A 22,374-nucleotide genomic window follows, 5' to 3' on the forward strand; every position below is an offset into this window, starting at 1 on the left:
AAAAGACGGGTTGTCACTAGACAGAACAAGATGAGTTCCAGGTCTTCACGTTGGAATAAGTAGTCCCCCCATCCTGGCGCACTTGAATCGCTTGGTCCTTACTTCGAGCCCAGATCTGTGGAACAACAGCCTATAAGGCACTCGACATGCCACCCACTAACCGAATCGAGGTATGCTATGCATGTTGTTTTTGGTCGCATCCCTTGAAACTTTCTGATATCTGTACCACAGCACACAATGCACAGCTTTTGGCCCTATCAGTTAGATTTATGTTCCAGAAAACCCAACCCTTTCTGCAATAAGTAGCGGCGGTTTCTGACCGTTTTCATGATGGACTACAGGTAAGTACGAAATTCCACCGTTGGAAGCATGCATTGGTATAGTGTTATCGGCCCAGCTTAGGCATAGGATGAGAGCCGAGGCGCATGCATGACACAATGTATGATAATAAGACTTTTCTCTAGTGAATGGAAGTATCCTAGTGTACGCTGTGTGGGACCATGCAGAGCCACAGCGTTGTGTGTTCGTATTATATGCAAGTGATGGATCCTTCAACCACGCAGCCGCTCGTCTCTACATCTCTCCTCCTTTGTATTCTTTAATCACATAGCTGCTTGTCTCTACACCTCTCCTCCTTCAAATCAGTTGAAATAAGCGCGGCCGGTACTCCCGGAGAAGCTATTCATACCTATATTACCAGGGGGAGGACTTGTAATATCTCTAGGGGACTGGGAATACCCCTGAAAATCCCTAGCTATCCCTAGCTATCTCTTGCTACCTAGCTACCTTGCTACCTACCTAGGGGTCCTGTAAAGGATTACTCCTTGCTAAATAGGCTTAGAATTCTAAAGGAATCTCTTATTCCAGGTACTTGACCTAGTATATATATAAGCTATAGACTTGCTTAAAGTGGCTAAGAATACTAAGTAATTATAGATATCATATATCTAGAGTCAAACTTAATAAATATTCTTAAAGATCTAAGTCATGAACATTCTAGTTACTATACCCTAATATATATTTATTAAAAGACCTTAAAACTATAGTTATATTATATTATATTATCTTAATTATGTCAAACTGATAACACTCTTTATATTTATAAAAAAAATACCAAAACTTTAGACATGTCCAGCAGGCTGTATCTTTCTCTTTACTATTAATTCTAGGCCTATAAAGCTAGGATAGACTAAGAATTTTAGTTTCAGCACCTGTATAGGGAGGCTTAGGTAACCTACTAGTATTATTACTCTCTCACCCCTATACTAAGTACCTGAAATAATATAAACCCATAATCATAATACTGATGCGAGCTGACAGGCCCTACTTGGGCCCCTCGGCCGTCAGTATCTTGGAATAATTCCGGAAACGTTGATATATTCAAGGATAATGCAACTCTCTCTCTCTCTCTCTCTCTCTATATATGCAAGGGATGGGTAGTTGTCCACATATCGCTACAGAGAATTCCCTCCCTAGTAGGCTGCGCTAGCGTAACATTATTTGCAAACCCAGTGTTGAGCTCCTTCGTTGCATTACAGCCTATGTGAGGGATGAATGCTTGATGGGAATGCACATTGTCTTACAGTTGCAAATCGAAATCCATGGCTCTGCCTTTTCTAATGACGAGGTAAGGGGTACCTGCGGAGATACACAGTCAAGAACTAACAGTGGATACTCAAGCACCGACACGGTGTCTTATGGTGCTTCGGGGCTGCCTGAGATGCACTTTGTGACCGAATTCGTTCACAGCCCTAGCATTTCTCGGAGGTAGCCCCATCGGAACATCGTGAGGGGCGGTGGCCACGGGAGGTAAGGGTGCAACTCGATGCTCACTTGTTTTTAACGACTAGATGATGCTCGATATCCTGATTTTTCGTAGGGAGCGACCTGGCCATGAGTTCTCCAATGTCGGCCACACCGTGCGAGCGTGCGAGCAAAGTGGAGAGTTTGGTATCTTTGATCTCCAAACATGCTACCCTCTATGTTGAGGACAGTCATAAGATAGGCAATGGGGAGGAGCAGAGGGCCCTGGACAGTCAAATCCAAGGACATGCAGACCAAGTTGGCAACCTGTGTGGCGAGCTCGCCCGTCTCATCCAAAAGCCCGATCAGTCGGTCCAAACCCCAGAGGACGGGATCCTAGAGACGGCCATGGCGTATACCAAATCTACGGCACTTGCGATTGCCCTGGATATGGATTTTTTCAAACATGTCAAGCCTGGTGAGACGTCGGCCACCGTGGACGAGTTAGCCCAAGTGACCGGTGCTTCTCAGAAGTTGATCAGTAAGTGTTATACCAAGAGGACCGACCCAAGGCAGTAAGGATCAACTCACAGGTTGTCGTATTTGCAGAGAATGTCATGCGGATCTGTGCCGATAATTCCATCTTCAGGGAAGTCACCACGGGGGCTTTCGTACATACCAAACGGTCATTGTTGTTGCGTGAGCGAGATAGCTATGTTCGAGCATATTCAGGTTATCTGTATGGTATACTACCTACTTTGTTATGTCCAATCTAACTGAGACCAATAGGGTGGATGACGCCCACATGGCGGGCGCCTTTCTCCCTGGTGTACTTCGGGACCATGGCTTTCAGCCTCCACCGGACCGGAAACAATCGGCCTTTTGCAAGGCATTCGATGGTATGTGCCGCCGCGTTGGGTGAGGCCCAAACCCCAGACCTGAGACGGAGACACCGAGAGACGGGCTCATATCCATGGACCAGCGTCGGACCCTTACGATTACTACCATTCGACTGATTTAGTGCGGGGGGCTCGATTCGACCGAGCAATGCAGGGCAACCATGCGATTCAGCACCACCCCATAGATCTGGTGATCTCGTTCGACAAGTTGCCGTTTGGGGCCGTGGTGGTTGATGTCGGCGCCGGCCGTGGCCACAACGCGCTGCGACTGGCAACAAAGTTCCCCCATCTCACAGTTGTTGTGCAGGACCATGAGAGCGTCATTTTCCCCGAAGAGGATCAACTCGATATCCCTCCCTCGGTTGAAGGAAGAATCCAATTTCTTCCCCACGACTACTTCGACGAGCAACCCATCGAGGATGCGGACGTGTATATCCTGAGCAATGTCCTCATGGATAATCCAGACAGGTTTGCATCTGAGCCAGCTGTGACTGAACATCGCTAACGCCTATCTCAGTGATTGTAAACGGATATTGTCGCGCATCGCCACGGCGATGACTCCCAACAAATCGAAGCTGGTCATCTGCGACAAACTCGATAGCGAAGCCAGACCGGTCTATCATCAGATGTCGCAGTTGCATATTTTTTCCTGCTTCAACTCGTGGTCACGGGATATCGACGAATGGAGGAGGCTGATGACAGATTCAGCCGACGGGCTTGCGGTTGATCGATTCTGGGAGATCGGGTCAGGTGTGGTGCTTGAAGTTGGACTCATGGGACGACTGTAAGTGCGAGAGGCGTGAGGGCCCCAACGTCCGATTTGATATACTTTATAGGATTTGAACTAGTAACACAATGGATAGGACGTCTCGTTCTAGTACATCCTGGATGTAACAATCAGGCACTACGGTAGACTTATTAGAACTAGATGTCTGTTTCTACGCCCCTCGACGAAAGCCAGCATGCAACCTAAAAGGTGCAGTATCTTGGCTTTGGGGACTCATTTCTCGCATAGGGGTGCGCGTTCTTGGTTAGAAAGAGTACCACCATCGGCTCTCGAGCTTCAGGTGTGACTTTCGACAAGTTCGCAAGACCTTTGGGTAGCTTGGTTTTACCATCTCAAATTGCAGTTGCAGCAAGCGCCGAACAAGACACCACTCACTTGTACTGTTCATATGCACCTCCAGCAGAGTTAAGAGATGCCCTCCAAAATCATCCCTAGACCAAACAGTTACGATCAGAATACAACAGCCTGGATAGGACACCCTAAATACTTAACTCTTAATTAATAATGTCTTAATTCTTTGTGATTTAGAAGCAAGGAGACTGGTCTGATGATACCCAGAGTGAGAGGCATGCCGGCTGTGCATACGAACCCTTGTGTCTAGTCCCCCTATAATGTGGCTATCTACATGGAAGGCAGCACAGGTACCATATCACCACCGCAGAAGTTGGTTTTTCAATGTTCCTGCACGGTGCAGGGGACCAATTGATGGTGCAGAGGTAGTGGTCAGCGAGCTCTTGCTGGCTAGTCCAGTATCTTCGTGCACGACTTTGTATGTTGGTGTATCGGGGAGCCTATGGGAGGGCCGGCGAACGCCGCCAGATCAACCGACCCACCCTGGCGATCCGCCGACGCTGATGCTGTTCTTCATCAACTTCGAGATGAAGCCCGGCCAAAGTCTGCCCAAGCCCAAGCTGTATATGCCGCTGGCGGGAATCCCGGAATCCAAAATCGCGACCACGCTGACAAACTTCTTCAACCGCCATGACAAGCCAGATCAGGGCAGGATCGCCAGTCGTACTAGTAAGTGGCAATATGACATTGCTATGCACGACCTCTGCTAATGCCCCTGACTAGTCCAACTGAAGACATGGATGTGGTGACTGACCACCAAGCATGGTTGTCCTTTTCTTACTCGCAGAAAGGTGGCCCATACCTGTCCATGTACTACCTACTATTAGCAGCCCAGCACGAGCCACCTCCTTGAGTAGGCGAAGTGCTTGCGGCAGCTTACACGGAGGAATGAGGAGGGCGTATACGTGATCTAGTGCTCTAGTTAATTGTCCACTCTGAATAAGACGTCGATGGCAGACCTCGATTCACATCAGTAAAGAGAGACATAAACAAAGTCAAAGATTCACCCTGATCTATCTTCAGGGCTGATCAGGGTTAACGAATTAGATTTATAGAATAGTTTTATAAATTCTTAATATATCCTGTTCAGAGTAGATTGATCTACTAGATTAATAAGTAAGATGAATATTAGAGATTCTAAATGTTAGAATAGTCCCTGATCATTCCATGGAAAAGGATTAGAAGTTTTAATATATAAAATTATTTTATTCGCCCTAAATTACTCTATATGTTTCTGCTTATCTTTATATGATAAAGAAGTAAGAATCCTACAATAATAATTTATATATAAATACAGTAATAAAGTCTATTTGTGATATATAAGCCACTATTCATGACCAATTCTGCTGAATTGGTCTGTGATACCCTTTTGGCCGAGTGGTATAGTGGCCGCTCGGGTAGTCCTATATCTCATTATAGTAAGATATACGATAGATCTAGATTAAGTTGTTTAATCTAGAAATCTAGCAGATTAGGATCAAGATCTAAAAGTTAGATCTAGATCTGCCCTATCTTGAGGTCTACCACTAGTAGGGGTGTGTTTGAGCAAGGCCGGCTTACTTCGTACACTCACCCCTTGCTTAATGATTGTCTCAGGCTGCTCAGATCTACTCAGTGAGCAAAAAGCGGCGAGGGGTGAGCACTAAAACGGAAAGAGAAAGCCATTCAGCTGTCTAGAAAATCAAGCACGTATGTATATGAATAATTTGAGGCTATCCATGCCAGTGCTTTACATACATAGTATACAAGAAAGTTCCCTTACCCCAGCTATATACAAATAAATAATTAAATGAATATATACCTGATATACAGTAGAACTACCCCCTCATATGCATCAACACCATCTTCAACCTCCTCACAGCAGGGCCATCCCCCGCATTATCCCCCCCATCCTTCTCAGTATCGCCCCTCTCCTCCATCTCCCTCGCAGCAGCCTCCAACGTCGGCTTCAAATACCCCCACACCTCATCCTGGTACTGTTCTTCCAGGGCAACCCAGTCCGCAGCCCCAGGGAGACCGCTCAGGACGGTATCGCGCAGCTGCGTCGCGTCTGATTGCGCGGAGGCGGGGATTGTGTCGAGGAAGGAGCCGATGTCTGGGATTAGGCTGTGGGATGTGATTTGTGTTGAGGGTTGGTGTTGGCGGCGGAAGGAGTCGAGGGTGGTGCGTTCGGCGTCTGTGAGGGTTGCGGAGAGGTCGGTTTCGATGGGTTCGAAGGGCTCGGTTTCGGTGGCGGGGAATTCGGGTCGAATGTGGGAGAGGCGAGGAGGGTGAGGGCGTCGGTGCCGTCGTGGTCGTTGTGGTGGTATTGGGTTGGTTGGGTGTGGAGGGTTGATGATTCTTGGTGGGGGTGGTAGTGGTGTAGTTGAGAGGCTTTTTCTTTCCCCTTGGATGATGATGACGAGGTTGTTATTGTTTCATCTTGGTTGGAGAAGATATCCCCGTAAGATCGCTGGAATTCATCCTCCGACAGCGCAGGGAGCGCGAATCCGCCTTGTTGCTGTTGCTGCGCGGACGATGATGGAGAGCGGAATGATTGCGCGGGGACCGGGTCGCGGGATGAGGCTGTCGATGCGGAGGATGGTCCCGTGGTTTCTTGGTATTGTTGGGCGGCTGCGAAGGCGGATGGTCGGGAGGAGGAAGAGGAGGCGCCGGGTTTGCTGCCTCCGTTTGCTAGGAGGTGTGCCGTGTCGGCGGACGGGCCGGAGCCGTAGAGGGCGTTTCGGGCGAGGCCTGAGGCGGAGGTTTGGATGCGGTTTGCTAGGGAGGGGGATTCATTGTTGTTGTTGTTGTTGGAGGGAGGGTTGGAGGAGTTTGGAGGGTTGTTGGTGTTGCTTTTGGGATCTTCTGGTTTCTTGTCGTTGTTGATGTTGGTGTTGCTGGTGGGTTTGTCGGACATGGTGGTGGGATGAAGATGTTGTTTGATGTGGGGCTAGGAGGACGGTCAATTGGTGGGATTGGTATGGGAGTAAGGCGAGGATATTCAATCTAGGTCAAAAAGTCAAGGAGTGTATGCGATGGATAACAAAGAAGTATTATGTCGCAGTTTGAATTTGGATGGTAGAGGGAAGTTCGGCCCAGTGGAGTCTTCATTCTCGGGATGGATAGGAAGCACATGTGAATCAGACAGCCGGATATTTCAGGCACTACAGACTATACGAGGGAGATTGTTATGGTAGTCACTTTCAATAGAGAGTTTTATATTGGACGTTGTTTCTGCACGCCGGTTTACAATAGTAGAAGCTGGTGAGTGATGTAGTCTATACCCAGCATCACGTACGTCATAGGTATGCAGGATCATCTTCCTAGGCAGTTATTGTTGAATACTTGTTTAGGGTGTGTAGAGGGATTATACAAAGGAGGGAAATATCTGTACAGATAAAGAAGGAAATACCACAGAAGACAAAGAACATGAAAAGAAAGGATGAAAGAATTACAGGAAAATGAAACAGGAAACCAGACCAAGACGACGATCTCAACACAGAGAGAGAGAGAGAGAGTGAAGAGTAGGAGGGGTCAGTGGTTGATGTCAGCGGGAGAAGAGGTAGTTAGTCAGTTTAGTATTAGTTTAGTAGTTTAGTAGTGTTGGGTGAGGACTGTCAGGCAGACAGGCAGACAGGCCGACAGACAGGCGGCCGTAAGGCATAGACTCATCAGGATAAACGAGAATAATCAAATAGAATAACTCTGGAGGTACCTACCTAGTATCTGTAGAGATAATAAGTACAGAGAATATATCGTATTATAAAGACTGTGTTGTCTGACAGCCAATACTTCCCCACCAAACTTGTCTCTCATCTCGCTATCCACAATTTACCTCTCGCCATCATCGCTACTCCTTCCCCTCCTCTCCTCCTCCTTCCTCCCCTCTCTCGCTCTCCTCCACTCCACCTCCCCCATCCCACTTCTTCATCCAACTTCTCCATCAACTCTTCCCTCTTCCCCTCTCTTCCTATCCTCCCCTTCTCGATTAAACAGACTTGCCGTCTGTTGCGGTCATCCTTGCACCGTCCTTTTTTTCGTTTTTCCTTTTTTGTCCTTTTTTTCTCCGACCATCCACAATCAACCACCCTGAGGGGGGGAAATCCGGACACAAAAAAAAAATAGAGGGAAAATTTTCAATATAGCTCTCCTCCCTCCTACAACATCAACCTCGTCCGATTCGATTAGTTCAAGCTGTCAATCGTTCGTCTCAGCCCGACCAGTGACGAAGCCAATCTCTGTTCGAGCCTTGTCCACCGACACAACCTTCCCCTCCACCATACCGTTCGTCGGATCTCCGTGATCCCGTATCTCCACTCGAATTCCCTCCCGACTACCTATATCCGACGCTGCTGGTGGTTTTGCCGTCAGCTTCACCGCTCGCCCATTGAACGCCGCTATCGATCGAGAATTCATACCTCCCGCCTACAGCGCCCTCCGTCCCTCGTTTCCTCGACCGCTCGGCGTCTGTCGACCCCACCTCGTCCGTCTCGCCGTCAACACCCATAGACCGTGCTTTTTTACTGTTTTATTATCTTTTTATCTTTTTGGTTGTCGGTCGGCTACCCCAGGAAAGGGTGGTTTTTGTTAGAAAATGGTAGACAGGGATCCAGGTTCACCTACCTGGAAGTTCACGCAGTGAGTCGACCCCTCAGCATCCCTTGTGGCGGTGAAGGTCCGATCGTCCCTTACGGGATCTCGTATGAGTCGATATGCGAGCTGAGCGGTCGGTCTGATGTGGTTTGGAGATACTAACGATGGTGGCAGATGCTTCGGTGATAAGGGCGATGTGGAGGATATCACGGAAGGTACGTTTTGATCATTCCCCTCTGGATACTGCTGTGTCGGGTGTGCGAGGCGGGGTTTCGTCCATAGCTAACCCACCCACCTTCCACAGCTGATATCATTTCAACCGTCGAATTCGACCACACCGGAAACTATCTGGCTACAGGAGACAAGGGCGGCAGAGTAGTGTTATTCGAGAGAAACGAAACGGTAGAGCGCCCTCCCCTCTTTCCCCCCTGCTGCATCTCTCGTCGGGCCCACCTTTCTAACGGCCGGTAGAAAAAAACCTGCGAGTATAAGTTTCACACCGAATTCCAGTCGCACGAACCGGAATTCGATTACCTTAAATCCCTAGAGATCGAAGAGAAGATCAACAAGATAAAATGGTGTAGAAGGCAAAATTCCTCGCATTTCCTCCTTTCGACCAACGACAAGACGATAAAGCTGTGGAAGGTGTTCGACAAGTCGCTCAAGGTCGTCGCTGAGAACAATCTCTCGAATGAACTCACCCCGGCCAGCGTGAGTGGTGGCGGCGGGGCGCCTCGTCCCCCCCGTTTATCGTTCAAGGATCCCTCGGCGTTGAAGCTGCCTCGAATGACGCACCATGATACCGTTGTGGCCGCCGTGCCGCGTCGGACGTACGCCAATGCACACGCATACCACATCAACAGCATCTCGGTCAACAGCGACGGAGAGACCTTTTTAAGCAGCGACGATCTCCGGGTCAACCTTTGGAACCTGAACATCCAGGACCAGAGCTTCAACATCGTCGATATCAAGCCCGCAAACATGGAGGAGCTGACGGAAGTCATCACGGCCGCCGAATTCCATCCCACCAGCTGCAATTGGTTCATGTACGCGAGCTCGAAGGGAACGATCAAGCTGGCGGATATGCGCCAGCGCGCTTTGTGTGACGAGCACCAGAAACGTAGGGCATTCTTTCTCCGTATACCTCTTCTGATATAGAAGTGGCTTGCTTGTTTCGAGGGCAACTTTTCATGTAGCCGAGCTAACGTCTTTCTCCATACAGAATTCGAACAGGAAGAAGATGCCTCCTCCCGCTCATTCTTCTCGGAGATCATCTCGTCCATCTCGGACGTACGGTTCTCGAACGACGGTCGCTACATCGTGTCCAGGGACTACCTGACAGTGAAGATTTGGGACGTCAACATGGAGAGACAGCCGGTGAAGACGATTCCGATCCACGAACATCTGCGGCCCCGTCTGTGCGATACGTACGAGAATGATAGCATCTTCGACAAGTTCGAAGTGGTCTTCTCCGGCGATGCTGAGAATGTCATGACCGGAAGCTACAACAACAATTTTATGATCTACCCCACAGACCCCGCCAAGGAGACAGAGATTGTACTGCAGGCGGACAAGTCGGCTTTCAAGGCGAAGAAGGTCGGCGTGCCCACGCCCATGAACAAGGGGGCCAACGGAAAGAAGAGCAACTCCCGGTCCGGCAGCCCGACCGGACCTGGCAGTCGCATGAAGAAGGAGACGGACGCGGAGCAGATCGATTTCAATAAGAAGATCCTGCACATGAGCTGGCATCCCTACGAGGATAGTATTGCCATTGCTGCGACCAACAACGTGAGCCATTCCTCCATTTGGTGTGTGGATGGCTGTGCTAACCATACTCTTTCTAGTTATTCGTCTTCTCCGCCTTGTAAGTACGTGACAGGGATGGATCATCATCAGCGGACAAGCGTGTCGATCGGTGGCCAGCATGGGCCAGATATAACGAAGAATAAAAAAAAAGAGGTTACTAGCAGCAGCATTTCCAAATCCAGAATTCAAGTTGCCAGTTCATGTTATCCGTTTTTTTTTAACCCCCTAAGCCATTCTCCTTTACCCTCTAAACTATTCTCTTTTGCCATTTTATCCGATTCTCTCTCTTTTCCACCTGTGTGACCGCCTGGCCTTGTCCGAGTTTTCTCCTCGTGGTGTTTGCGGGGTGGACTTCCGCCTACGGCCCACTGCCGTCCCGGGGTGGTGCCCAGGTGAAGAGAATGCCAAATTGCTTCCCCTGGTAGTGCTTTCAAGGAGGGTCACTACACATAGATGATGAGGCTGCTGAACCCTTGAAGGTGCCCTGTCATGTGCCCTGTCCTATCCATACCTCCGTGGCACTGTCTCCCCGGGGGACTCTGGGTTCTTACTTTCTTTATATTGTGGATGTCGTGTTGATGCTACTAGGCCAGGTGTGTGTAGGGCTCCGGACCGATGTGGTTTCCGTGTGTCATTGGCGTTAAAACACGTATTGAGTAGATAATGAAACCACGCGAGTTTGATCTCTAAGTTTGTTTAGTGTAGGCTTGTGCTGCCTTTTGGGTGTATGAACCAAGTCACTCATTTCAGGGCAAACCAGGACACTTCTAGTAGATAGAGTGAACAGAGAGATCACTACAAGCTCAATGAATTGAGCCGGATGATTACTATGGGGAAAGTCTTGTAACAGCTCTGTAAGACTCACTGCTAGGTCTTCCCTACTCGGTCGTGTCAATGACGTCGGGCCATCCGCTCGGCGGCAGAAGGGAACCAGAGGTGAGATTCCGCCTTCCTGACCGCCTCATCATTGCAGGGTTTTTTCTCCGACAATATGGCACGGAAAAACACGCCTCCCGGTGGGCGGCAATATGGAACTAATGGGGATTAGCGCGGTCAAAGGCTCTCTCCGCCTTCTGTCTCCAGCACTATCCGTGATCGGTCGCGCGCAAACCATCATCTCCAACGAAGCAACTCTCGGTGCTGCTGCCACTGTTGCTGCTGTTGCATGGTGATTCACTTCCTCTCCTTTGACTCCTGTTTCTGTATCTCCTGTTGATCCTGTTGTTTTCTTTTCCCGTGAAGACTACTCTCTCTACTATTTTTCGTTTGCGGTTGTCACCGTCCCGAGCCCGGTGATGTCGCTGTGAAATGTGCTGGAGGAGAAACTCGACCGTGCGAAAAACCATTATTTGATTGAGAGGTTGGCTTTGAAGTGTACTGCATCTTGCAGCGATTCATTCCTTCCTTTGATTCCGTCTTTAAACAACTCTCTTCTTCCTGATCTTCCTGTCGTGAACGTGCTGTTGTTCATGCACAGAGGATGAATTCAGGAAACGATAACTGGCACCCTGGTGGACCCCCATCGCACCCCGGGATGGACCAGATGAACCACCAACCTCGTCCCTTGGGCCCCTTTGGGTAAGGTTTTTCTGATTACACCTTTTGGAGGAGTTTATCTCTCGATCGGACGCGAAACTAACTGGCTTCTCTCCTCTGCAGTCAAAACCCACCTCAGCAAGGCCCGTCTTCGCAGCCGGCGGGGCCCGTCCTTCCCCCTCCTGGAGGTTAGAATTCCCAGCCTTTTCATAGTACCCTGTCGGCAAATGGTTGTCATGGTTCGTCGACTGACGTGTATACTCCTGTTTAGGTCCTTATCACCCTGCAAGCCAACCTCCCGGACACTCCCTTCCTGGGCTGGCGGAGTTGAGCCAGGGCCACGCCGGCCCCCATCAACCGCCCGCTTATGCTCAACACCCCTCTGCCCCCTCCCACAACGCTGGTCATTCTCTGCCAGGCATCGGTCAGGCGATGCAGCACCCGTCTCCTCAGTCCATCAACCGCGAGCGTGAGCGGGATTCGAGAGAGCGGGAGCTAATCGAGAGACAGCGCCAGGAGGAGATGGCCCACAGAGAACGTGAACACCGTGAGCGTGAGCAGATGGAGCGACAGCAGCTGGAGCGTCAGCGCGATCAGCACCACCCGGTTCAGAGCCACACGGGGTCCATCCCGCTGCACCAGCCGGTGGCGTCCAAGGTGCCCAACTCCATTCACGGTCCGAACGGCCTCTTGTCAAATATCGGATCGAACCCGCAGAATGGTCCCCAGGGCCCGATACAGCCATCCGGCGGTCCTGGTGGGATCTATGGGCCTCAGATTCCGCATGGCGAAGGCACCCCGCGGTCGTACATGCAACACCCTGCTGGTCCCGCTGGACAGGCCCTGATGGGTTTCAACGCTTCTGGACCTCAGATCCCGGGGAACGTTGCGGCTCTTGCCCAGGGTCAGCAGCCAATTTTGAATGTGAGTTCCTCCCCTCGATGTCGGTTCATCGTTGCTTGAAATTGGATTTAGACTGACAGTTATGCAGGACGCGCTTAGTTACCTAGACCAAGTGAAGGTCCGCTTTGTCGATCAGCCGGATGTGTATAACCGGTTTCTGGACATAATGAAAGACTTCAAAAGCCAAGCGTGAGTATCTAGCGTGGCGAGATTAATGCAGGGTATTTTTCTAACTTGCAGTAGCATCGATACCCCTGGCGTCATCCAACGCGTTTCCACGCTGTTCAACGGACACCCGGCTTTGATCCAGGGTTTCAACACTTTCCTCCCCCCTGGATACCGAATCGAGTGCGGTACGGAAGATAACCCTGACGCCATCCGAGTGACCACCCCGTCCGGCACAAATACTTTGAGTATGCCCCGTCCACGGCAGTCGTTGGATGCCACGGGCGAGATGGCACATGGTGGGATGGGTCCGCATGGCCGTCCTGAGTTCTTCGAACAATCCCGACCGGGTTGGCAGCAACATCAGCCCCAGCCCCAACCCCCGCCGCAGCCCCAGCCGCCACAGGGCAACCTGCCAGGGTCATACTCACCCGGGTCTCGCATGATGGGCCCAGGCATGTTTGGGCAAGAGAACCAAGGCCAGCATCAGGAGCCCCACCACTACAGCTACCCTACCCAGCAAGAACAGCAGGCTGCGGCGGGTGCAGCGGCCATGGCCCAGCAACAGGATCATCGTGGGGTGTCGCAGCTCCAGGGCGCCGTCTCGGCTGCGTCCGCCGGGCTTGGGCGACCTGGCTTGCTCGCAGTGTCTGCCCCAGGACAGGCCCACAACCTAAACCAGCCGATGAACAGTCTGGCCGGTGTGGGTTCGAACATGCTGCAGGGCTCCCAAGCTGACCTAAACAAGCGTGGACCTGTTGAATTCAACCATGCCATCAGCTATGTGAACAAGATCAAGGTTTGTCACCCCTCAGTTACTCGATGCGTTCAAGCTTGCTAATGCTCTCTCTGAAGAATCGCTTTGCGCAAGCCCCCGAGATCTACAAGCAGTTTTTGGAGATACTGCAGACGTATCAGCGCGAGTCAAAGCCGATCCAGGATGTCTACGCGCAAGTGACCCAGCTGTTCAACACTGCACCCGACCTGCTGGAAGATTTCAAGCAGTTCCTGCCTGAGTCTGCTGCCCATGCCAAACAGCAGGCAGCGGCCCGTCAGGCGGAAGAGGCGGCCCCGACGAGCAATGTCCGTGGAGAGCCTAGTTATCCTAGCACCGGCAACAACCTTCAATCGCAGACTCCCAATCGCGATGTCAAGATGCCTCCGCTGGGTCAGTTCAACGTCAAAGACTCTGCCAAAGATGGAAAGAAGCGTCGGGGAGGGCCGGGGGCTCCCTCTGCTCTGGCATCTTCGATATCCGGACCCTCTGCGAATAATGACGCTGTCCGAATGGGCGATGCCCAAGCTGGTCGTGCGCCCGGCTTCCAGGCTGGCGGTGTCAACAAGAGAGCCAAGGTCCACCACACCAAGACCACGCCGACAGAGGCCCCTGCCGTGTCTCCCACCCTGATTCCCGCTCTGCCAGAGCCGATCCCTCCTGTCTTCTCGTTGACGCCCACGCAGGAAGAATTCGCGTTCTTCGATCGGGTCAAGAAGTACATTGGGAACAAGCAGACCTTCAGCGAGTTCCTCAAACTGTGCAATCTCTACTCGACCGATCTCATCGATCGTCATGTTCTTGTCAAGAGAGCGGCGGGCTACATCGGCTCCAACCCGGAGCTCATGGCTTGGTTCAAACGGTTCATGCATGTGGATGAGCCCGAAGACAAGATCATTGAGCCCAAGCCGAAGCATGACCTTGGGGTCGTCAATCTGTCGCATTGCCGTTCTTTGGGACCGAGCTACCGACTTCTGCCGAAGCGTGAACGCCAGAAGCCATGCAGTGGCCGTGATGCCTTGTGTTACGCTGTTCTGAATGATGAATGGGCGTCTCACCCCACGTGGGCGTCGGAAGATTCGGGTTTCGTGGCGCACCGGAAGAACCAGTACGAGGATGCGTTGCACCGTATCGAAGAGGATAGGCATGATTACGATCATCACATTGAAGCCTGCACCCGCACGATCCAGCTCATTGAGCCCATCGTCCAGCAATTCCTGGTCATGTCGGACGCGGAGCGGGCTGCTTTCAGACTGCCTCCGGGTCTCGGCGGACAGAGTGAGGCCATCTATCAGCGCGTCATCAAGAAAATCTACGATCGTCAGAAGGGCGAAAAGATCATCCACGAGATGTTCGAGAGACCCTGCCACGTCCTGCCCATCGTCCTCTTCCGCTTGAAGCAGAAGTGCGAGGAGTGGAAGGCTAGCCAGCGCGAGTGGGACAAGATCTGGCGTGAGCAGACGCAGAAGGCCTACTGGCGCAGTCTGGACCACCAGGCCATTGCCAGCAAGAGTATGGATAAGAAGCTGTTCGTGGCGAAGCACATCCAGAACGAGATCCAGAACAAGTTTGAGGAGAGAAAGACCCTGCGCAAGAGCGGCTTCCAGGTGCCCCGACACCACTTCGAGTTTACGTTCGACGACCCGGCCGTGATCATCGACACCACCCACTTGCTGCTGACTTTCATTGACCGCAATTCGGCTGGCTTCGGGGCCGATCCCCAGAAGGTCATGATGTTCATCAAGGACTTTGTTCCCATGTTCTTTGGAATGGACCGTGATACCTTCCATGCCTACATGAACGAACTGTCCAGCGGGACTCCGCCGGCTGATGAAGGTGACGGGGAGAGCTCCGCTGCGGAGGGACCCTCGACGCCCCGTAGCCGACGGGCCAACAACAAGAAGATGGATCTGCTCCGCGACGTGTTGGAGCGTCGATCTGAGAAGGCCCGGGCTGAAAAATCGGGAAGCAGTCGGCCCACATCGCGCGCTGGCACTCCGGATAGTGGTCTTGTGCCTTCTACGCCGGCTCCTGATCCCACAGAGACTTTTGATGTCGCCGAGCTGCGATGGATGGAGCACCCGGCGCAGGGCAATTTCAACCTGCAACGGGAGTATACGCTCAACGAGTCTTACGAGAAGACGGCGCATCACTTGTACGGGAACCTGAACATCTACTGCTTCTTCCGCACATTTGAGATCCTGTACTCGCGTCTGCTGAGGATCAAACTGAACGAAGATTATGCGCACGAGAACGTGCGCCGTGGACTCCAGGAGCGGGCCGCGCGGGACCTCAACCTGCTTGACAAGTTGCCCACGGACTTCTTCTACGACAGCGATCCCAAGGCCAACCTTTACAGCCAGATCGTGCGGATGTGCGAGGAGGTCATCAAAGGCGACATGGAGACGTCCCATCTGGAGGAGACGCTGCGTCGGCACTATTTGCGCAGCGGCTACCAGCTGTACAACCTGGAGAAGATGTTTGCGGGGATTGCCAAGTTCGCGGGGTCGATCTTCAGCGGCGACTCGAAGGACCGCAGTTCCGACATCATGGCGCTGTTCTTCAAGGAGCGTGACCGGGAGGAGACGACGCACAACCAGGAGATCCAGTACCGCAAGCAAGTGGAGCGGCTGGTCAAGGATGGTGACATCTACCGCATCACCTACGTACGTACCATTTGGTCCGATAAGTTGACTTCTGCTAATATGGCACAGCATCCTTCAAACAAGAAGACCACCGTGCAGCTTCTGACCCCCGAGGACGCGACCCTGGAGAACGAAGACCTCAGCCAGGAAGCGCGCTGGTCATACTACGTGTCAGCCTACACGATGCGCGATCCCACCGAGGGAGTACGATTCTCGCGCATGCGGATGCCCTTCCTGAAGCGCAACCTTCCCGCACAGATGGACCAGGAAGACGAATACAACCGGTACTATCGGCCCCTGGTGCACCAAGACGGACTCATCATCCGCATCTGCGCCAACAGCTACCACATCCTGTACGAGCCCGGCAGCCAAGACTGGTGGTGGCGGCCGACGGCGCCGTCCGACGAAACAGCCGAAGAGGTCGCCAAGGAAGAGGCGGCCGTCAAGGAACGGCGACGCGACCGATTCACGGAGAAGTTTGTCAATAACCCTGACTGGGCGCAGGGGTTCAGCAAGGACCAGGTGGACGATTTCAATCAACGCTTCCGGTCTTGGGTCCAGGGGAGTGAACCTGAGGGGACCGCTGAGGCTGCGGCTGTGGCTCCGGCCACTGAGCCGTCGGCTGAGGAGGGTCATCCCGAGGATCATCCCGAGGATGGCAAGGAGAAGGGCGATACCGAGATGGCGGATGTGGAGCCGGATGCCACTGCATCGGAAAGCAAGCCAGAATAGACACCTCTCTCTAGAGCTCTGGATATCTATTTCTGGGGTGTCGAGCTCTCTCCCCATCTTCTCCACACGTGGGGGTGAATGCGCCGAGTACCTTGTTTATGATAGCGAAGACTTGACCCGTGCACATGGCTTTTCATTTCCCTTCTTCTTTCTATTTTTTTTTTTATTATTTGATTTTCATTTTCTATCTGTGTTTTGGTGGGTGATTGAATTGATCCCACGGACTGGTGTAGAGGGAACGGGAAGGTTTGATTGATTGAGAGTCTGGGTTTCTTTATTTCTTTATTTCTTTACCTTGTGCAGTGTCATTTTATTCCAATCCATTTTATGTGTATTTGTATTAGGAGCTAGGGTAGTCTATCTTCTTTTTTATCTTCTTCTTTGACTATCTAATATTTTTCTTCAGTTGTAGTGGTAGAGGTACCAGTACCAGTAGATTGGAAACTAGACCCCGATGATCATTAGTCACTACTAGTATAGTAAGTGGACCACATTACACCACCATCCCAGAATCTTCACCCTTGCCCGAATCCACAGTATGAAAAATGGATACCGATACACCAGTTGGGGAAGTGGAAATGTGGGATGGAGAAATGGGGTAATGGGGTAAGGGTTAAGGGATAGAATCTAGGAGAGGAATGAGGATATCCATCTGCCCGACAGGCATTACCCGATGACCAGCCGAGACTGGAGTCGGTGGCCAGACCCGGAAATCGCCCGGCTTTAGTTTAGTTAATAGTTAGTTAGTCGGTTTGATCCTCGATCTTGGATCTTCCTCTATCTGGGGTGTTCATATTCTTTATTATACCATCTTAGAGTGAGAGATATTATTATGATAAAGATGAAATAATAGAACGGAATCTACAACCGACCTCCATCATACTACCCAATAAGTACAATTCGACCGGCTGTCCCGGATGGGTTGTGGTTGAGGTCAGGGTGACGTTGACTAAAGAAAATATAAGAAGGGAGAAAAAGGCCGAGTTAAGGCCGAAGAGTCTGACGTCAGTTCCACTTTTCTGGCCCGTTTGGGTAATGATGGAAATTCGTGCCAGATTGAGGGGACGGAAGGTTCTTCACCGTTGATTCTTCCTTTTTTTTTTTTTTTTTTTCTCTCCTCGTGATGAAAAAATTGGGGATGGTCTGGTTTGTTTCAGATGGTTCATTTTGGATTGTTTTGTTTTGAGGGAGGAATTGATTGTGTGACTTGATATGATTATGGATGTCTAGTCTATACTACAGTAGGTGTAGACTAGGATCAATGATATCAACCCTACCAACAGAAGAATAATAAATTAAATAATAAATAAAAAGATAATTACACCATCATACATCTTACCATTACTTCCGTACTACGTACTCCCTTTCCCCGAAGATTGTGGGGTTGTTAGCCCTAATCGCGCCTCTCGTCCCAAGGTTCCTAGACTATTTCTATCCCCAGACTCCCTTCTCTCTTTTCTTCCTCCACTCTTTTTTTTCTTCCTTCCTAGAAACTCTCCCCTCTTACCCCCGGTGTCGTTCATCATGTCCGCCTCCGCTCTCTTGAGAAGTCGTGTCCGCCGACCCTCCTACCTGAGCAAGTTGGCCAAGGCCGAGGACCTCGTCCATCTCTTTCCCAATGGCACTTATATCGGCTGGTCCGGATTCACGGGTGTTGGGTATCCCAAGTATGTTTCCTTCTTATTGTGGATGTCATAGAATATGTAGTATTAATAATACGATAGGAAAGTCCCTACCGCCCTGGCTGACCACGTCGAGAAGAACAACCTGGAGGGCCAGCTGAAGTACACCCTCTTCGTGGGTGCCTCGTCCGGCGCGGAGACCGAGAACCGCTGGGCTCGTCTGAACATGATCGAGCGTCGCAGCCCGCATCAGGTCGGCAAGGAGATCTCCAAGGGTATCAACAATGGCCAGATCAAGTTCTTCGATAAGCATCTGAGCATGTTTCCTCAGGATTTGACCTATGTACGCCCCCCACTTCCTTCTATGTTTGGGATAAGGTACTAACCGGTGAAAAGGGCTGGTACACTCTGAACAAGCCCAACAACAAGCTCGACGTGGCCGTCATCGAAGCCTCCGCCATCACGGAAGACGGCGGCATCATTCCCGGCGCTTCCGTCGGCGCCTCGCCCGAGCTGATCAAGATGGCCGACAAGGTCATCATCGAAGTCAACACGGCCAGCCCGTCCTTCGAAGGCCTCCACGACATCACCACCTACGAGGCCCCCCCGATGACCAAGCCCTACCTGATCATGGCGCCCGAAGACCGCATCGGCACGCCCTACATCCCCATCGACTCCGAAAAGGTCGTCGCGATCGTCGAATCCGACTACCCCGACCAGACGGCCCCCAACGCCCCCGAAGACGAGGGCTCGCAGGCCATCGCGACCAACCTCATCGAGTTCCTCAAGCACGAAGTCGACCAGGGCCGTCTCCCCAAGAACCTCCTCCCCATCCAGTCCGGCATCGGCAACATCGCCAACGCCGTCATCGGCGGCCTCTCCAAGGGCGGCGCCGATTTCCACAACCTCAAAGTCTGGACCGAAGTCCTGCAAGACTCCTTCCTCGACCTCTTCGACAGCGGCAACCTCGACTTCGCCACCGCCACCTCCATCCGCTTCTCCCCCGACGGCTTCAAGCGCTTCTACGACAACTGGGAGCGCTACGCCGGCAAGCTCCTCCTCCGCAGCCAGTCCATCTCCAACTCCCCCGAGATCATCCGCCGGCTGGGCTGCATCGGCATGAACACGCCCGTCGAAGTCGACATGTACGCGCACGCCAACTCCACCTGCGTGCTCGGCTCGCGCATGCTCAACGGCCTCGGCGGCTCCGCCGACTTCCTCCGCAACTCCAAGTACAGCATCATGCACACGCCCTCCACCCGGCCCTCCAAGACCGACCCCACGGGCGTCTCCTGCATCGTCCCCTTCTGCACCCACATCGACCAGACCGAGCACGACCTCGACGTCGTCGTCACCGAGCAGGGTCTGGCCGACGTGCGCGGCCTGTCCCCGCGCGAGCGCGCCCGCGTCATCATCAAGAAGTGCGCTCACCCCGACTACCAGCCCATCCTCACGGACTACCTCGACCGCGCCGAGTTCGAGTGTCTGAAGAAGGGCATGGCGCATGAGCCGCACCTGCTGTTCCAGGCTTTCAAGATGCACCAGAACTTGCAGGAGAACGGCACGATGAAGATTAACAGCTGGGAGTAAGCTAGGCTTTAAGCTGAAGCTTTGTTTTTTTATTTGTGCATGTTATTATGTAGATTCGACTGCGTTTAGCAGATGGGTATGGCGTGTTGGGTTGTTAGGTAGTTTATATTGTACAGCATGGATATTGTTAGACTGTTATATTTTTTTGGTTGTATCTGTATGATGCATTGTAGTAGGACCGGAGTAATGGTCATGGAGTATCCATCTTATATCATGGACTAGGTACTACTGGTATTCACAGCTAAAGATAGAATTAGCAGTATAAGAAGTAAAGAAGTAAAGAAGTAAAGAAGTAAAGAAGTAAAGAAGTAAAGAAGTAAAGAAGTAAAAAAAAAAAAAATAAAGAAGTAAAGAAGTAAAGAAGTAAAGAAGTAAAGAAGTAAAGAAGTAAAGAAGTAAAGAAGTAAAGAAGTAAAGAAGTAAAGAAGTAAAGAAGTAAAGAAGTAAAGAAGTAAAGAAGTAAAGAAGTAAAGAAGTAAAGAAGTAAAGAAGTAAAGAAGTAAAGAAGTATAAGAAGTAGATAGTGAGTAGTAAGTAGTAAGTAGTAAATATCATGCGCAGTACAAGGAGTATAGGCAAAACTTATATAATATAAATTAAATATAATAACAAAAAACATGGTATCCCAGCTCCAGCTAATCATAAAACAACCAACAAACAACCAAAACATCTAATCATTTAACATCCAACAGCAGCAGGTAGGTAACAGGCTAAGAAGAAAACAACCCATCTCCTGCCTCTAAAACATCCAAAGAAGAAAACAAAAAGGTACGGTCTAATTCGTCGGCGGCCGATACGAACCACCCATTATACTACAACAACAATGATAGTTAGCATCATCGTCCTCAAACAAGAAAACGAAAGACAAAGTAAAGTAAAGTAAATAGTAAGAAAGAAGAGATAGACTAACCGACTCCACAAAAACCCTACCAACCCCGTCCCGTGGCCCTCCCCCCGAGCGGCGAATCCGTTCTCCACGTTGTATTGTTTGACGTCTTGCAGGCCGGCGAAGAGGCCTCGGCCGGATGTTGCGTGCTATTCAGATATATGTTAGCATATGTGTATGTATAGAGAGAAAAAGGGAGGAAGGGAGGGAGAGAGACATACCCGTCCTTGAACAGTCGACTGGCGAACCCAAAGGTCAGCGCCAAAGTCGTTTTGGAGGCGGGTTTGGGTGGATTTTGTCATTTTTTTCAGTGATCTTTTCTTGACTGGATTGTAGTTGGGGATGTTGATGGTTGATTGTTGATAGTGTTGGGTGTGTTGTTTGATGGAAGTTTTCTTCCAGAGAGGTAATGATCTTGATATCAAGGATGATATTGAGTTGATGTTGTTGTTGATGATATTCAGAAGAGAGTACGCTGTCTACACACAACTTATATACCATCCATCCCTTCTACTACACATCGTGTATACAAACCGTCATACAGCATATGATAGAATCATGCCATGAACGGCACTCCCCAATCCGACTCACCTCACTCACCCGCCCCATATCGTCCATCTATCTCTGTCCATTCCAATCTAGGATAGGAACCGGATCTGTCCGTACCCAACTACCCCCATTCCATACAACAGGGACAGAGCACAGACGATCAGACAATATCCATGCAAATAACCAATAATGTTTATCGCATTACATTTAGCAGCCTTACTATACCTATAATGTACACACTATACTCTTTCGTATGTACCAGTAGGACGAAGTGGTGGTGGTAATGGTCAAAGAGATGATGAAAGAGTGGCGTGGTGTGAACCTCGTGATTCAGATTGCGGACTGGTGGCCTGATTTCTTCCTTGAACTGCTTTTTCTTCGGCTGTTCCTCCCAATTCCAGTATCCGTGTGCCCTTGCATCATACTTGTTTGATAGTGTGATACATACGTAGGTGGGTATATAATTACCTGGATAGTTGGTATTCGCTGAAGGTGATGGTGAAGACGGTGGTTGTTTGGAGGGATGCATACAATGGATCTATCACGTGATATTACCGTGCGATCATGGTTATACACACACATCACGTGTGCTGTCCATCTTCAGTTCTGCTGGATACTACCTACTTACCTTACATCTTGAGTACGAGTAAGAAATAACTAAACCAAACCAAAGATCCATTCTTCCAACCTTCCAACCTAAAAAAACAAAAATGGTTAGATAACAGCGACATCGACCACGGTCGAGTACTCATTCTGAAACTCGGCTAGGAGACACCGTTCAAAACTAAAGATAGGGTTATTGAGTTCGAG

The 22,374-nt window shown here is 50.7% G+C and overlaps 6 protein-coding genes across 6 annotated transcripts; 4 read left to right on the forward strand and 2 right to left on the reverse strand.

Annotated features, from left to right (window-relative positions):
- Window positions 1-1,905: 1,905 nt before the first annotated feature.
- Window positions 1,906-4,490, forward strand: P168DRAFT_324528 (S-adenosyl-L-methionine-dependent methyltransferase; the record flags this gene model as incomplete). Its single annotated transcript, XM_024840848.1, has 6 exons — window positions 1,906-2,284; window positions 2,353-2,482; window positions 2,533-2,642; window positions 2,726-3,110; window positions 3,160-3,426; window positions 4,124-4,490. 6 exons carry the CDS (start codon window positions 1,906-1,908, stop codon window positions 4,488-4,490), a joined length of 1,638 nt encoding a protein of 545 aa, XP_024695669.1.
- Window positions 4,491-5,024: 534 nt separating this feature from the next.
- On the reverse strand, window positions 5,025-6,906 carry P168DRAFT_302076 (uncharacterized protein; the record flags this gene model as incomplete). The annotated part of the gene is made up of 6 exons (XM_024838616.1): window positions 6,183-6,906; window positions 5,602-6,120; window positions 5,518-5,547; window positions 5,341-5,387; window positions 5,146-5,183; window positions 5,025-5,048 (listed from the first exon to the last, which is right to left on the reverse strand). Exons 1-6 carry the CDS (start codon window positions 6,677-6,679, stop codon window positions 5,025-5,027), a joined length of 1,155 nt encoding a protein of 384 aa, XP_024695670.1. The 5' UTR covers window positions 6,680-6,906.
- A 1,361-nt stretch (window positions 6,907-8,267) lies between these two features.
- Window positions 8,268-10,512, forward strand: P168DRAFT_87431 (protein phosphatase 2A regulatory subunit CDC55). The gene is made up of 6 exons (XM_024842194.1): window positions 8,268-8,400; window positions 8,530-8,570; window positions 8,660-8,757; window positions 8,827-9,475; window positions 9,578-10,143; window positions 10,200-10,512. Exons 1-6 carry the CDS (start codon window positions 8,357-8,359, stop codon window positions 10,221-10,223), a joined length of 1,422 nt encoding a protein of 473 aa, XP_024695671.1. The 5' UTR covers window positions 8,268-8,356; the 3' UTR covers window positions 10,224-10,512.
- Window positions 10,513-11,291: 779 nt separating this feature from the next.
- On the forward strand, window positions 11,292-17,279 carry P168DRAFT_308995 (transcriptional regulator SIN3). The gene is made up of 7 exons (XM_024839255.1): window positions 11,292-11,739; window positions 11,821-11,885; window positions 11,969-12,621; window positions 12,689-12,789; window positions 12,844-13,564; window positions 13,621-16,206; window positions 16,255-17,279. Exons 1-7 carry the CDS (start codon window positions 11,642-11,644, stop codon window positions 16,915-16,917), a joined length of 4,887 nt encoding a protein of 1,628 aa, XP_024695672.1. The 5' UTR covers window positions 11,292-11,641; the 3' UTR covers window positions 16,918-17,279.
- A 965-nt stretch (window positions 17,280-18,244) lies between these two features.
- coaT (acetyl-CoA hydrolase ACH1) lies at window positions 18,245-20,351 on the forward strand (the record flags this gene model as incomplete). The annotated part of the gene is made up of 4 exons (XM_024838617.1): window positions 18,245-18,584; window positions 18,642-18,882; window positions 18,936-20,125; window positions 20,303-20,351. Exons 1-4 carry the CDS (start codon window positions 18,442-18,444, stop codon window positions 20,349-20,351), a joined length of 1,623 nt encoding a protein of 540 aa, XP_024695673.1. The 5' UTR covers window positions 18,245-18,441.
- A 352-nt stretch (window positions 20,352-20,703) lies between these two features.
- Window positions 20,704-21,440, reverse strand: P168DRAFT_324533 (uncharacterized protein). Its single transcript, XM_024840849.1, has 3 exons — window positions 21,237-21,440; window positions 21,040-21,164; window positions 20,704-20,941 (listed from the first exon to the last, which is right to left on the reverse strand). The coding sequence occupies exons 1-3, from the start codon at window positions 21,315-21,317 to the stop codon at window positions 20,905-20,907; spliced, it is 243 nt and encodes an 80-aa protein (XP_024695674.1). The 5' UTR covers window positions 21,318-21,440; the 3' UTR covers window positions 20,704-20,904.
- Window positions 21,441-22,374: the final 934 nt, after the last annotated feature.

Source organism: Aspergillus campestris (assembly GCF_002847485.1).
Source record: "Aspergillus campestris IBT 28561 chromosome Unknown P168scaffold_2, whole genome shotgun sequence".
Lineage (NCBI taxonomy): Eukaryota > Fungi > Ascomycota > Eurotiomycetes > Eurotiales > Aspergillaceae > Aspergillus > Aspergillus campestris.

Excerpts from the sequence above, each read along its gene's own strand:
- P168DRAFT_308995 (XM_024839255.1), top strand. The coding sequence starts at position 11,642 with ATGAATTCAGGAAACGATAACTGGCACCCTGGTGGACCCCCATCGCAC. Across the intron at positions 11,740-11,820 it reads CGTCCCTTGGGCCCCTTTGG|TCAAAACCCACCTCAGCAAG; the intron begins GTAAGGTTTTTC and ends TCTCCTCTGCAG. Across the intron at positions 13,565-13,620 it reads GCTATGTGAACAAGATCAAG|AATCGCTTTGCGCAAGCCCC; the intron begins GTTTGTCACCCC and ends CTCTCTCTGAAG.
- P168DRAFT_324533 (XM_024840849.1), bottom strand. The coding sequence starts at position 21,317 with ATGACAAAATCCACCCAAACCCGCCTCCAAAACGACTTTGGCGCTGAC. Across the intron at positions 21,165-21,236 it reads AGTCGACTGTTCAAGGACGG|CACGCAACATCCGGCCGAGG; the intron begins GTATGTCTCTCT and ends ATATCTGAATAG. Across the intron at positions 20,942-21,039 it reads GTAGGGTTTTTGTGGAGTCG|TATAATGGGTGGTTCGTATC; the intron begins GTTAGTCTATCT and ends TTGTTGTTGTAG.
- P168DRAFT_87431 (XM_024842194.1), top strand. The coding sequence starts at position 8,357 with ATGGTAGACAGGGATCCAGGTTCACCTACCTGGAAGTTCACGCA. Across the intron at positions 8,758-8,826 it reads TATTCGAGAGAAACGAAACG|AAAAAAACCTGCGAGTATAA; the intron begins GTAGAGCGCCCT and ends AACGGCCGGTAG. Across the intron at positions 10,144-10,199 it reads CCATTGCTGCGACCAACAAC|TTATTCGTCTTCTCCGCCTT; the intron begins GTGAGCCATTCC and ends TACTCTTTCTAG.